Below are 14,466 nucleotides of genomic sequence, written 5' to 3' on the forward strand. Positions count from 1 at the left end.
CTTAGCCCCCCCCATGTCCCTCGCACACGCCCCCAGACCCCCCCACACAGAGACCCTGGAGCTCCCCGCCAGGCGCCCCCGGCTCCCCCACGCTGGGCAGTGAGGGGAGCTCCCCGCTGGCTGCCCCTGGGGAGCACGGAGCCGGGGGTCTCAGCCCCCCACATGCCCCTCGCACGCACCCGACAGAGCAGGAGTGAGAACCACCGCGATAAATCGGTGCTGGCTGGGTGTTGCCTGACTCGAGTTTTCAGTGTAGACGCAGTGCTGGAGAGAAGTCCCCTCCCTCGCTTCAGCTCTGGGGCAAGTTCTGGCTCCTGCACTCACAAACCTTCCCCTTCCTGCCAGCGGTTCCAGCAGCGGGAAGGAGGCATCCTGTGGGGAGATGGGGCAATGCCCTTGAAAGCTTTGAACACTGGGGGTGGTGGTGGTGGGGACCCATACTCCCCAGCATGGAGCTCGTTCACCGCCAGGCACCGAGGTGGTGGGCACAGGGATCCAGGTTCTATTCTGATCACCACAGCAGTGACTTCATGGGGCATGCTGATGTTGAATTGCACAGTGTGAATTGGCCACCTCCTAAACCTGACTTCACCCCCACATGTCTCACTACAGGGCCCTGGGTGACTTCTCCACAACCCGTAGGAACCCCCTCCCTGAACTGTCCTTCCAAGCCTGCCTCTGCCATGCTGCTGCCAAGTGGCAAATGGGGAGAGCCAGCATTGCTGTCCTAACCGCCCACCCCTCACTTGCAGTGTATTCAGAACTGGACTGCTCCCCCCCAGTTGCAGAGCAGCACCATTCCTAACCCGTAAGCTCCCTGAGGCTGGATCATTTATTTCCCAGGTCAGGACCCAGCCCAATGATGGAGGCCTGGGGGCACTGCCAGCACCAGCTATGAACCACCCCCACCACACTGGCCAAAGGCTTTTCTTGTTATTTTATTACAAAGATGAACAGTCCCAACTCCACCAGAGAGGTCCTTTGGGGCCATCTGCCTGTCCCAAGTCAGGATAAAGGAGGAGGGTTGGGTGTGGGGCTAGCAACTCCACCCCGTAAAAAAATCAACCTGCTACAGAAACGCTAACAATAGAGACAACAGAGACTTTTACCCTGGAAAAAGAAGGGTCTTCAACTCGAAGATGCATGACGCTGGGTGGTAAAAGCCGTGAGGAAGCCACTAAGCCGATTACCCTTCTTGCAACCAGGAGGATTACCATAGGCACATGGAACGTGAGGACCATGTACGAGTCAGGAAAGACGGCGCAGGTTGCAGCAGAGATGAGGAGCAACAACCTGAACATGACCTTCAGGCTGATAGCAAAAAAAAATGGGCTATACCTGGAACCAGCTAGAGCGAATGGCCTAGGATAGAGGACTCTGGAGATCTGTGGTTGGCGTCCCATACCCCGATTGGGGTGACGGGCGTGAGTGAGTGAGTGAACAGTCCCGGCAGGCACTTGCCTTTCCAACTCCTATACATTCCCCCAGCCCAGTCCGCTGGGGGCCTGGCCCACCTGTATACAGCGGAGGAGTGTGTTAACCAGCGTGCCCCACCCCCCTCCTCTCCCAGTGCTGGGGGAGGCCTGTCCAGCCCATGCCTGAGGAAGAGCAGGAAGCACCCTCTGCTCCCCCCCACCCCCCCCCCAGACTCAAGGGGACGGGTGTCTGCAGTGGTGCCCTGCCATGCTGCCTCCTCCCTGCCATCTGCCCTCTGGCTGTGGGAACAAGCAGGGCCAAAGCATCCCTGCTCCCATGCAGGCAACCCAGTGCCCTGTGCCCCCCTTCCCCTGCACCAGCTGGCAGGTGCTCCCCTAAGGCAAAGGTCCCAGCATGCAATGCCCAGGGACAGCTGAGTTCAGTGGAGCACAGGCAGAGGGCAGCCCAGGCCACCCTCCTGCTCTGGGACCATTATGGCTCCACCTTCCCCAAGGAGGCCACTGAGCACAAGGAAGGGGGACTAACTCCTGCTGCAGACCCCAGAACAGCCCGACTCCAGCCTGAGAACATGGGATAGCTCCAGGGCAGGTCCCAGATCCTGGGATCCAGTGGCCAGGCGGGGGCCGCTCCCCACTCCCAGGAGATGTGGGGTGAGGCAGAGGGGCCCGGCTACTTCCAGAAGAGCACGTTCCAGAGCAGCAGCCAGCAAGGGTAGACAAAGAGGGCGATGAAGGGGAAGACGATGGAGCCGTAGAGGTAGTGGTCCAGCAGGCCCTCAGACACAGCCTGCAGGAAGAGCTGCCAGCACTCCAGCGCCGAGATGGGATACTCGATCAGCTCCTGGTACAGGACGATGCTGAGCAGGAGGGTGACAGCTGGTGTGACCAGGACCAGCAGCATTGCATACAGAAACCTGGGAGACAGACGCAGGCAGGGATCAGAGTGGGGCAGCCTGGAGTGCACCAGCCAGCAGGGCCGGGCCGAAAAGGGAAAAATCCCAGTACTCCTGCGCTGCTCCCTATAGCGCCCCTGCTGGGGGAGGCTGGGGCTGGAGTAGATGGGAGCTCCCCCCACAGCCAGTGCTCCTGCCCCACTCCCTACAGTGCCTCCAACTGAGAGAGGCTGGGGCTGGAGTGGCCAGGAGCGCCCTTACAACAGCCAGCACTCCTGCCCCACGCCCTACAGTGCCCCCTGCTGGGAGAGGCTGGGGCTGGAGTGGCCAGGAGCTCCCCCACAACTCCCAGTGCTCCTGCCCTACTCCCCCAAGCAGGGGATGCTATGAGAGGGTGGAGTAGCTGGGAGCTCTGCTCCCCACAGCGCCCCCCTGCTGGGAGAGGCTGTGGCAGAGGGATGACTAATGAACTTGACACTGTCTAATGAGACCCCTGTGGGCCTGGTCCCTGGTGGGGGAGGGGATTTCCAGCCTATCCCTTGGACTGGTTGTTGGCTCTCAAGGCACCCTGCCTGTACCCAAACAAGGATCCTGCCACCTGCAGAGCGAGCCCACCTAGGATGCGACTGGCCACAGAGCCCCTGCCACTCAGGGGCAGGCCTGGCTCAGGTGACCTTGAGCTGCCTCACTGGATGCCACGGGAAATGTGCAGGTGCCACTTACTTGGGGCCTTTGGGCTGGACGATGGCTGCAACGGGCACCATGGTGACAGCCAGCAGGAAGCCCAGGGAGAAGTTAATGAGGGCGATGCAGCCCAGCAGCATGGCCAGGTAAAGCAGAGAGAGAAGCTTCAGGGTCATCCAGCCGCGTTCACTCCCACAGCCAGTCAGCACCCTGCAGAGCAGAGAAATGGCTGTCAGGTCCCATGGACACCTACCTAGCCCCTGCTCTGGCCAGGGCTGAGAAACAGCAGAGAACCAATCACCATCACCATTTTCTATAGCGCCCTGTGAGACAAAGTGGGACTGTTCTTAATGTTTCCTTTGAATACTGTGTGGGTGACTCAGTTTCTGGCCGAGATACTGTCTCCTGGCAACTAATGGCCTTGGCCCTTCCCCCCTGCAAGGGGATGCTAAAGGTGGGGGAGAACAAAGAGGTCAGGTGACCTCCTGGCCCTGGAAATGAACTCAGCAGAGAAGGAGGGGCTAGAGGGGGTTTCAGTTTGGAGCCGGCTGGGGATGGGAAGTGAGGGCAGACGGGGTTGTCTGTCTCACTGTCCCCTAGAATGGACCCGGCTGAGGGGTCCCGTTCTCTATATCTACAAGCTCTGTTTTAGACCGTGTTCCTGCCATGTAATAAACCTCTCTTTTACTGGCTGGCTGAGAGTCACGTCTGACTGCGAAGTGGGGGTGCAGGACCCTGTGGCTTCCCCAGGACCCCACCTGGGCAGACTCGCTGTGGGAAGCGCACGGAGGGGCATATGCTGAATGCTCCAAGGTCAGACCCAGGAGGTGAAGCCGTGTGAGCTTCTTGCCCTGAAGACAGTCTGGGGAGCCTCCTCTCCCTTGAAGCAAAGTCCTGACTGGCTTTGTGGGGAGCGGTTCCAGAACATCGCCCAGGGACTCAGTGACACCCTGTGACAGTCTACGTTCACCCTTTTTACACAGTTCTGTGGATTCTGTACAAAGCATGCCTTGTGAGGTATGGTGAAAACTCATAATGTGCTGATCATTATTGTCCTGGTAAAAGATGTGTGGCAACATTGTAGGTAAAGTTCACAGAATCATGGGATTGGAAGGGACTGCAGGAGGTCAACTAGTCCAGTCCCCTGCACTCATGGCAGGACTGAGTATTATCTAGACCATCCCTGACAGGTGTTTGTCTAACCTGCTCTTAGGCCTTGTCTACACTAAAGGGAAAAGTCGATCTAAGCTATGCAATTTGAGTTACGTGAATAGTGTAACTCAAATCGACATAGCTTAGATCTACTTCCCGCGGGGTTCACATTACATAACAGCGACAAGAGACCCTCTCCCGTCGACTCCCCTTACTCTTCTCGATTAGATGGAGTACAGGAGTCAACGGGAGAGCGATCGGCAGTCAATTTAGCGGGTCTTCACTAGACCCGCTAAATCAACCACTGATGCATTGATTGCTGCAGCACTGATCCTCGGGTAAGTGTAGACAAGTCTTTAAAAATCTCCAGTGACAGAGATTCCACAACCTCCCTAGACAATTTATTCCAGTGCTTAACCACCCTGACAAGAAGTTTTTCCTAATGTCCAACAAAAACCTCCCTTGCTCCAATTTAACAACCTTTTATGTTCTTGAAAACTGTTACGTCCCTCCTCAGTCTTCTCTTCTCCAGACTAAACAAACCTATTTTTTTTCAATCTTCCCTCACAGGTCATGTTTTCTAGACCTTTAATCATTTTTATTATTATTCTTTGAACTTTCTCCAATTTGTCCACATCTTTCCTGAAATGTGACACCCAGAACTGGACACAATACTCCAGCTGAGCCCTAATCAGCAAGGAATAGAGCGGAAGAATTACTTTGTGTGTCTTGCTTACAACGCTCCTGGTAATACAGCCCAAAATGGTGTTTACTTTTTTTTGCAACAGTGTTACACTGTTGACTCATATTTAGTTTGAGATCCACTATGACCCCCAGATCCCTTTCTGCAGCACTCCTTGTGATGAAGTAGGGGCTGTCTGTGTGGGGTATGGGAGAGCCGGGGATGTCTTTAGGTGAGGGACAGGATCTTTAAGCCTGTAACCTGAGCCAGGTAGGGGGGAGGGGGTTAGCACCTTGGCGGGATGCTGGAAAAAGGAATTGGCCGGCTGGAGGAGGGGCAGTTCAGTTTCAGTTTTTGGGCTGGGTGAGGGGAATTCAGGGGATCCTATGCTGGATCCAAGCACCCTGAACCCCAAGAAGGACTCGACTGGGGGGTCCTGGTTGGGCCTCCAGGCTCTGCTGTAATCTGCAATCTTGTTGTCCAATAAACCTGTTTTACTGGCTGGCTGAGAGTCACTGTGGGTCCCAGGAAGAGGGGTGCAGGGCCGGACTCCCCCACACTCCGTGACACTCCTTCCTACACAATCATTTATATAAAGTCCAATTATAAAATTCTGCTGTATGACATTGCTGAGACAAGCTCCAAATTTTAAAAAGCAGGCATAAACCAGTTCCTCAAAGATAAAAGGCCAATGATGCCTCAGCCAGGTGTCGTCAAAATCCAGTGGACTATCACCTGGCTTAGCGGCCATTCTTTGTCAGGAAAAAGGATGTGAGCGAGAAATTTACATCTTGGCGTACACACAGCTGGAAGCTCCCATCTCAGGGACTTTGCCACCTGGACCCCAGCTTGAGATGATTCTCAAAGAAGAGAATTGCTATAAGAAAGGGGAGCAAATTCCCCAGATTATCTCTCCCTTCATCTCTACTCACAGCATCAAGACCTGAAAGACAAAGGAAGCATCATTGGCCTGGAGACAGATCCTGGCTGTAAGACTGCTGGAACACATGGTGACAGAAACCCGCAGCTTGCTAAATTAGATCTCTGACTTCTTTGTAATCAATTCTGACTTTTATCCCTCAATACTTGTAATCATTTAACATCTTTCTGTAGTTAATAACTTTGTGTTATTGTTTTATCTAAACCAGTGAGTGCTTGGACTGAAGTGTCTGGGATAGTCTACTTGAGATCGCAGGATTTGTGCACGTCATTTTCTATTAATGAAATGACGGACTTCTATGCGCTTCTGTTGTCTAGAAGTAAAGAGCTGGGCAGTACAAGACGCACATTTGTGCGGAAAGTCTGGGACTGGGAATTTGCCAGTGTTGTTCTGTTATATAATTCAGGAGTGGCTGGCTAGAACACTCATGTAACTCAGCGGGGAGGGAGTTACATGCTGGAGGCTGCGTGGGCAGACCAGGAGTGGCGGTGTAAAAGGCACTCCAGGTTGGAGAACTAAGGGGACACAGATGTTCAGTAGTTCAGATTGCACCTGGGAGAATGTCATAGCGCCCCCTGCTGGGACAGGAGTAGATGGGAACGCCCCCACAGCCAGTGCCCTGCCCCGCTCCCCGCAGGGACAGTCCAGGCTTGGAGTAGTGGGAGCTGCCCCCATTGCCTGTCCTCCTGCCCTGCTCCCCACAGCGCCCCTGCTGGGGAGAGAGCTCTGGAGTCATCATGCATGTGTATTAGGCGTGTGCGTGTTCCTATTGGTCCGCTGACTTCACCCAAGAGCACAACCTGCTGCTGGCCCTGGGTGAGTGACGGATCTTGTCACGTCTCTCTGCCTTGCCTCCCGGGACCCGCACGTACCTGTGTGTGTTGTGTGGCAGCGCCAGTCCAGCTACGTAGATGGCAATGACCGTCAGCACCACAGCCTCTGACTCCGAGACGGGGAAGTGCTGGGTGGCCACGTGCTGGCCCAGCACAGGCAGGAAGTAGAGGGTGAGGCCCGTGGCATGGCAGATCAGCAGAGGTGGCACCAGGGTGAGCAGGCCGGGACGCGACTCCTGCAGGGCAGGGAAGGGAGGAAGCTAAGCAGGGGCAGCTGAACCAGGGCCAGAGCCAACCCCATCAGGCCTTACCCCTAGGGGAATCCCAGCTGCTGGGGGAAGGAGGACCCCAAATCTGCCTCCCTGTTCCAGGGAAAGGGCCCTGGGCAGCTTCAAGCCCAACCTGAGCCCCTGGGGCTCCGAGGGGCAGGGGCTGTGCTGGGGAGGGTTACACAGCAGGGCAGCCCAGTGGGGTGGTCACTTGGCTTGGGAGCTCCCTGCCCTGCCCAGATGCCCAGGGAAGGTCCCAGGTCCCAATCCATGCAGGGTGATGAGGGTAAAGGTTGGGAGGTGGTCGCATACTATGGTAGTAGGCACCACAGACGTCATTTAGATGGCCAGGAACCTGCTGGGGACCCCACTGAGAGCCCCACGGCAGGGAGAGCCCATGGGGGATGGTGGAGGAAGGCAGTAGCTACCCTCGGGCCCAGAGGGCTCCAGGAGTGGCTGGGGCAGGGCCCTGCGACCCCTCACCTCAGCGGCAGCGTGGGCAGCACTCCGGTCTCCATCGCAGAGCTGCTCCTCAGGGCCCGCATCACATTTACTCAGCTTCATCCACAGGTCAAGGGCGTGGGGCAGAGTCAAGGAAAAAAACTACACAGCAGCCCTACCCACCAGGCCCCCTCACTGACTCATACCCGGCCACAGGCAGATCCCCACTTCCCAGAGCCAGGTGCAGCCCCTGCCTCCCAGAGCGAGCTCCTCACGGGGACTCAGGCTGGGGAGTGGGGGCACTGCACAGTGGGGAGGGGTCCCCTTCGGCCAGCATAGGGAACATGCCCCTTCCCCCGCATCAGGCAGGGCTGTGCAGTTCAGTGGCCTTGTGGAAAACGCCGGCTCCTCCCCAACCTGGGTCTGAGCAGAGATTCCGCCTGTCCCCTGTCCTCCTAGGCCTGGCCCTCCTGCAGCCCAGAGCCCTCCCCTCGCAGCTGTGGCTCTGAGCTGTGGCTCTGGGGATATCTTGAGCACGAGGATGAGGATGAGGAAGCCGAAGGCCGGCATGTAGACACCGATGGAGACGAAGCGCGCGAGCGAGGGCAGCAGGTAGAAGAAGTAGGACTGGTGCAGGCGCTCCAGCAGGTTGTTCAGCTTGCGGAACATCCCCTCCAGCGTCCTGCAGGGCAGGATCCTCAGCAGGGGCAGACGCTGGCACCGTCCTCGCCCAGGGGTGGCAGCGAGGGAGAACAGGGGGCACAGCCTCTCAGCCCCATCCCGGCCGGTCCCCCTACTGAGCTAGACAAGCATTCCCCTAGGCTCCGGCTCTGCCAAGAGCCCTCAAGTCCTGACCCGCAGCTCCCCCCGCCAGCCCAACCCTGGGCTCCCTCCATCCCCCAGCTCAGCTGGTGCTCCTCAGTCCTGACCCGCAGCCCCCTGCCAGCCTAGTCCAGCCCGGCTCTCGCATGCTGGGGGAGCAGGGGGCCCTGCCCGCAGGGGCATTACTCACTTGCCCACGGTGCCCATGTCGTACTTGTACTGCCGGAAGCTGTTGATGCCGCGCACGGTGATGGCCTCGATGTGGTAGCGCAGGAAGAGGCCGTGGTCGCCCTGTGGCCGGCCGGAGCCCTGCTTCAGCACCATGAGCAGCAGGGTCTGCAGGCTGTGCACGTAGGACGGCAGCGTGTCCCAGTCCGTGCGCTGCAGCTGAAGGGCAGAGACATCAGGGCCTGCCCCCACACCCCCCATGCAGTCCTCCCCTCACTGACAGCTGGGGAGCCTGGCCGGGGCCACGAGAGCCCCTTGGGCGGGACTGGGGGGTGCAACAGGCAACAGCGGGGGAGGGGGCAGGTGGGGGACCGGAGAAACCAGCAGGAGAGGAGTCCGGCTGGGAAAGCTCCCTCTCTCCCCCTGATCTCACTGTGCCCTGGATGGTGCTGCCCCCCCTTCCTTTGCCCTGATGGTGCCAGGCTTCCCGCCCCCCTCACCTTGACACAGATGGTGCCGCGTGTCCCCACTACTTGACATGGATGGTGCCCCCCTCCCCCGCTCTCACCTTGCCCAGGATGGTGTCACCCCCCTCCCCTGCTCTCATCTTCCCCCGGATGGTGCCCCCCCCTCCCCCTGCCCCAGATGGTGCTGCCCCCCTCCCCCGCTCTCACCTTGCCCGGGATGGTGTCGCCCCCCCTTCCCCTGGATGGTGCCACCCCACCCCCCACCCCCCGCTCTCACCTTTCCCCAGATGGTGCCCCCCCACACACACACACACCTTGCCCTGGATGGTGCATAGCAGCCCGTTCTTCTGGCAGAAGGCGTAGAAGAGGTTGACCAGGTCCAGGTTGGGCAGCTGCCCGTTCAGCCCCTCCACTGCCACATCGAAGCTGGTGATGACGTCGCTGCTCAGCTCCAGCGAGACAGCTGCCTGGATGGCTCCGGCCCGGCCCAGCATCCCCGAGGAGAGAACCTCTGCCAGCACAGCAGCAGCTCAGACTAGGCAGCCCCCGTGCCCAGAACCCAGCTGGGGGGCGGGGGAGAGCGCCAGCCGGCTCCCCGACTTGGTAACAACCCCTCTGAGAGCAGCCGTGCCTGCTCAGTGAGCGTGTGGCTGCGACACACCAGAGGGGCCTCCAGGGAGAGCCAGGCCTGGCACACAGTGCTGCACCCCGGCCCAGGGCCTGCCTGTCCCCCGCGCCGCTGCGCCCCAGCCCAGGGCCTGCCTGGCCCCCAGCCCACCCCAGGGCCCTGCCTCCCCTCCTCCTCCGGTGCACCCCAGCCCACGGCCCTGCCTCCCTCCCCCGCACGCTGCACCCCAGCCCAGGGCCCTGCCTCCCTCCCCCACACGCTGCGCCCCAGCCCAGGGCCTGCCTGTCCCCTGCGCCGCTGTACCCCAGCCCACGGCCCTGCCTGCCCCCCAGCCCACCCCAGGGCCCTGCCTCCCCTCCTCCCCCGGTGCACCCCAGCCCACGGCCCTGCCTCCCTCCCCCGCACGCTGCACCCCAGCCCAGGGCCCTGACTGTCCATTCCCCTCCCTCCCCCGGTGCTGCGCCCCAGCCCAGGGCCCTGTCTGTCCATTCCCCTCCCTCCCCCGGCGTTGCGCCCCAGCCCACGGCCCTGACTGTCCGTTCCCCCCCACTCCGCCTGTGCTGCACCCCAGCCCAGGGCCCTGACTGTCCATTCCCCTCCCTCCCCCGGCGTTGCGCCCCAGCCCACGGCCCTGACTGTCCGTTCCCCCCCACTCCGCCTGCGCTGCGCCCCAGCCCAGGGCCCTGACTGTCCATTCCCCTCCCTCCCCCGGCGTTGCGCCCCAGCCCACGGCCCTGACTGTCCGTTCTCCCCCACTCCGCCTGCGCTGCGCCCCAGCCCAGGGCCCTGACTGTCCATTCCCCTCCCTCCCCTGGCGTTGCGCCCCAGTGCACGGCCCTGCCTGTCCGTCCCCTCCCCTCCCCTCCCCTGGCGCTGTGCCCCAGCCTAGGGCCCTGCCTGTCCATTCCTCCCCCTGCGCTGCACCCCAGCCCAGGACCCTGCCTTTCCCCCCCGAAGCCCAGCCCTGCCCTCACAGCTCCACTGGCCTCACCAGTGACGTTGACGTCATGGTAGGCCTCCAGCCAGGCCTCCATGCCAATCAGGTCGTGCTCGTTCACCAGGAAGATGATGTCCTTGGCCCAGTAAATCTGACCTGCAAGCAGACGAGCACTGTCCGTGTCTGTGAAGGCCAGGCTGGCTGTCCCCGGGGAGCAGTACGCACCATGGCGGGGCCCGTGTCAGAGGACACAGAGGGGACTACAGCAGAGTCAGCCACACGGGGCGAGAGGCCCGAAGCAGCCCCAAGAGGAACCTGCCAGGTGCCTTCCCCACTCAGCCCCCGGGGGTCTGTGAACAGGGCAGAGGCCTCCATGCGCTGCACATTGCTCAGATACCAGGGGGAGGGGCTGAGACATGAGAGTCTGATCTGAACAGCCTGACAGCCCCAGGAACCCCCCTCACCGGGCCGGGGGGCCTGATATGGGAGAGGGAACCCCCTCGCCAGGCCATGGGGAGCATGATGCAGCCCCAGGAACCCCACCGGACCCCTGGGACCACAAGACCCCCATCACCTGACCACAGAGAGGCCTGGCCCGTGCACTGTTGAGCAGCGAGCCACTCTCAGGTGCACCTGACCTAGCACCTCCCTGCCACTCCCACAGGCCCCATCCCCTAGGCATGCACTCACTCACCCCGGAAGTAGGAAGCCAAGGCCAGCATGAGCCCCACGGCCTGGCTGTTGTGCTGCCCTGTACTGCAGGGCACGCTCAGGACCAAGGACTCAGTGCTGGCCGCACGTGGCGCCCGCAGGATCCCATACACATTTGTGCCCTTCACCATCTGCAGGGAGGGAACCAGGGCTCAGCAGGACACTGGAACCGAGCCCCACCCACAAAAAAAGGGGCTTCTTCCCACCCTAGAGCCAAACACAGCAGCCTGGTGTCTGCTGAGGAGGGACCCAGACTGGGGAGGGCAGGGGGCTGAGGAGCACCAGCAGCTGGCGGCAGAAGGCAAGTCCATAGCAGGGATAGCAGGGGATTGCGGGTTGGGGTTGAGGGACACCCTCAGAGCTGGAGCGGGAGCCCAGCACCGGGATAGCAGAGTCTATGGGTTGGGACTGGGTGCGGAGCTGCATGCAGCAAACTTGTCCAGTTTCTGCCTTTTGCCCAGTAACCAGCCCTGGCCCCTCAAGTGCCGTCAGCCCCTCGGTTTTGCTACCCCTTTTCCATGAGCAGACCTCCTGGATCAGCACACAGGGTACGGAGCTGAGGAAGGGTCAGAATCCTCCAAGAAGCCCCAGAGCTCTGTGGGGACAGGCCAGCCCACGGGGCGTAGGGGCCACATCTGTCCCCTGGCACCAATCCCCAGCCCAGAGGGGAAACTCCCCAGCCCTCAGTGCCTGCAGCTCCCAGAGACCACGGTCCTGGCCTGGCACATACATATCTTTCGCGCTTCTCGTCAGGGAAGGGCAGAGTGCGGGAGAAGGGCTGCTTATAAACCTCCAGGCCCAGGTTCCACATGGTCTTCTCCAGCCAGGCCACAGGGATCCCCCTAGGAAAGGAGATAGGAAGAGTGAGGGGCCGGAACGGGGCCCCCTCACCCGGGGGGACAGGAAACGCTAGAGCCCAGCATGCGTAGTAATCCCCAGATGGCCCTTCTCAGAGCCCAGGGCCAGGCTCTATCCACCCACAGGCACGGACTCGCCCAGTGTCGCGTAGCACAGTGCCACTGCTCTGCCCTCCAGAATGCACAAGGAGGACAAACGGCAGGGCCCTGCAAAGCCACCCCCTTCATTAGCACCTAGAGACTACAACTCCCAGCATGCAGTTCATCTGCCTTGCGAACTGAATGCTGGGCGCTGGCAGGACACCGAGGGTATTATAAAGGCAGCTGGCAACGCAGTCCCCTCATGTAGCCATGGGGTGCCACCCCTCCTCCCTGCTGGCCCAGGGCCCTCAGAGAGGCACTTGGCCTGTACCCTGGCCAGGGACTCCCCCAACTGCTGGCCCGGGGCAAAGGGGCTTGAACTCACCCCACCTTCTTCTTGTGGCCAGCGAACTCGCGGGCGTAGGAGAGCGCCCTCTCGCCGAACACGAACTGCTCCTCCACCATGGTGGAGCCCATGGCGTTCTCCGACATATATGAGCGCAGAGTAAAGGGCGGGGAGGCCAGGCCCAGGAACCAGCCCAGCCCTGCCAGGTAGCTGAGGATGCTGCAGACAGGAGACACAAGGGAGTGAAGACCACAGGCTGCTCCCCTCCCCTCCCTACCCACTCCCTGCCCAGGCCCCATTGCCCCATGAGAGAAGGGGTCAGGTCTAACAGGGAGGTCCCAGAGCAGCACAGAAAGGGCGGATCTGTGCCTGTGAGGGCCACGGCTTTGACCCCCAGCTGCCCCCCCGGCACTGCCACTCAGGCGACGCTGGCCCGATGCCTGCCCCCCGACTCTGGGCTCCTAGGACAAGGAGGGCTGGGTCCACGCTCTGCAGGAGACGGTGCCCCCCCTCCACTGATGGGTGGCCCCCGGGGGAGAATAAGATGGAAGGAAGGAGAGCGTGTGGGGATGGGAGGAAACAGAGACGCCTCCCCACGGAGCCCTGGAAGTCAGGGGCCGCGTACTCACCAGAGTGGGGTGTTGAGGCGGAGGATGAGCCGGGACAGTGCCCGCCTGCGGTACGGGTCCGACAGGAGCCCCATGGCGGATGGCTGGGGCCCACGGGGTCACTGCAGAGAGAAGGGCAGCGTCTCCAGCTGACAGGGACCCGGGGGCCCCATCCTGCAGGCACGGCCCCCACCCTGCTCCGTACAGCCACGGAGGGGTGAGGGTGCAACGTGGCCAGCTGCCCTGCCTGGGCCCCCCCCTGCTCCCCGATCCCGACAGCCCCCCAGCCCCTCGCCAGGCACATACAGGGACAGCCCCCCCCCACAGGCACCGCCCGGCACAGCCCACCCCTCCGAGAGCCCCCCAGCCCCTCGCCAGGCACCGCCCGGCACAGCCCACCCCCCCGACAGCCCCCCCCACAGGCACCGCCCGGCACAGCCCACCCCCCCGACAGCCCCCCAGCCCCTCGCCAGGCACATACAGGGACAGCCCCCCCCGCCCCGGGACAGCCCGGCACCGCCCCTCCCGACAGCCCCCCCGCCAGGCACATACAGGGACAGCCCCCCCCGGCCCCGGGACAGCCCGGCACCGCCCCCCCCCAGGCACACAGAGCGAAGGCCCGGAACCGCCCCGGCCCGGGCCCGGTTAATGCAGCGGGGGGGGGTTGCCGTGGGGCGGAGCCCGAGGCCGGTTTCCCCGCCGTGACAGCGGCGCCGGGCGGGGGCTCCTGGGCTCTCAGCGGGCGGGGGCCCCGCACCCACCCAGCACGCGCCGGGCTCCGGCCGCTCAATCCAGCGCCGAGAGGAATCCCAGCCCCAGCCCGGAGCAATCGAGCTCAGAGCGGCCGATGGGCCCCGCCCCGCTCGGGGGGGAGGGGCGGAGCCGCGTCAGCGCCTATGCAGATTTGTGAGCGAGCAGAGCATTGTGGGGCGGGGGCAGCTGCTGAGCAGGGCCCGAATTCGGGCCCCGGGGCCCGGCGTGGAGAAGGGCGGGGCCCGCGGCCATGTCGGGGCAGCCCGCGGCACTGGGGGCCGGTGTGGGCGGGGTGCGGCCGGCCCCACCGTGGGTTGAGAGTGGGGGGCGGGTGGGGGCGGGGCTGACCCAGTCGTTCGTAGCTGGGAGGGGAGACACCGGGATCGGAACAGGTTCGGGAGGGGTGTGAAGGGGCTTTCCCCGCGTGAGGCGCATCCATTGTACCGGGTGCTGAGCCCTGCGATTGGGCTGGTCCCCTGCGGGATTCAGGGGTGGGGGCTGCGTGCGCCCTCCCTTGGCGGCTCCTGGGGTTTACCTGCGTCAGGCGCGTTCCCCGTGTAACCCCGCAGCCGCCTGCCTGTGAGTGCTGGGCGCGTGCCCCATTCCCAATGGCCACTGACCCAGCAAGGCGCGTGCCCCAGGAGCCGCCTGCCCGTGAGTGCTGGGCGCGTGCCCCATTCCCAATGGCCACTGACCCAGCAAGGCGCGTGCCCCAGGAGCCGCCTGCCCGTGAGTGCTGGGCGCGTGCCCCATTCCCA

General features: G+C 62.2%; 1 protein-coding gene across 2 annotated transcripts; it reads right to left on the minus strand.

Moving 5' to 3' along the window:
- Window positions 1-922: 922 nt before the first annotated feature.
- Window positions 923-13,817, minus strand: GPAA1 (glycosylphosphatidylinositol anchor attachment 1). 2 transcript variants are annotated; one of them, XM_050939352.1, is made up of 13 exons: window positions 13,717-13,817; window positions 12,977-13,077; window positions 12,387-12,566; window positions 11,794-11,905; window positions 11,047-11,194; window positions 10,407-10,508; window positions 9,102-9,298; window positions 8,343-8,539; window positions 7,859-8,012; window positions 7,373-7,468; window positions 6,660-6,856; window positions 3,053-3,223; window positions 923-2,350 (listed from the first exon to the last, which is right to left on the minus strand). In XM_050939352.1, the coding sequence occupies exons 2-13, from the start codon at window positions 13,048-13,050 to the stop codon at window positions 2,107-2,109; spliced, it is 1,872 nt and encodes a 623-aa protein (XP_050795309.1). In that variant the 5' UTR covers window positions 13,051-13,077; window positions 13,717-13,817; the 3' UTR covers window positions 923-2,106. The 2 variants fall into 2 exon arrangements, with proteins under 2 accessions (XP_050795309.1, XP_050795308.1); XM_050939351.1 differs by lacking the exon at window positions 13,717-13,817 and having other exon boundaries at window positions 12,392-12,566; window positions 12,977-13,268.
- Window positions 13,818-14,466: the final 649 nt, after the last annotated feature.

Source organism: Gopherus flavomarginatus, chromosome 2, assembly GCF_025201925.1.
Source record: "Gopherus flavomarginatus isolate rGopFla2 chromosome 2, rGopFla2.mat.asm, whole genome shotgun sequence".
In the NCBI taxonomy this organism is placed as follows: domain Eukaryota; kingdom Metazoa; phylum Chordata; order Testudines; family Testudinidae; genus Gopherus; species Gopherus flavomarginatus.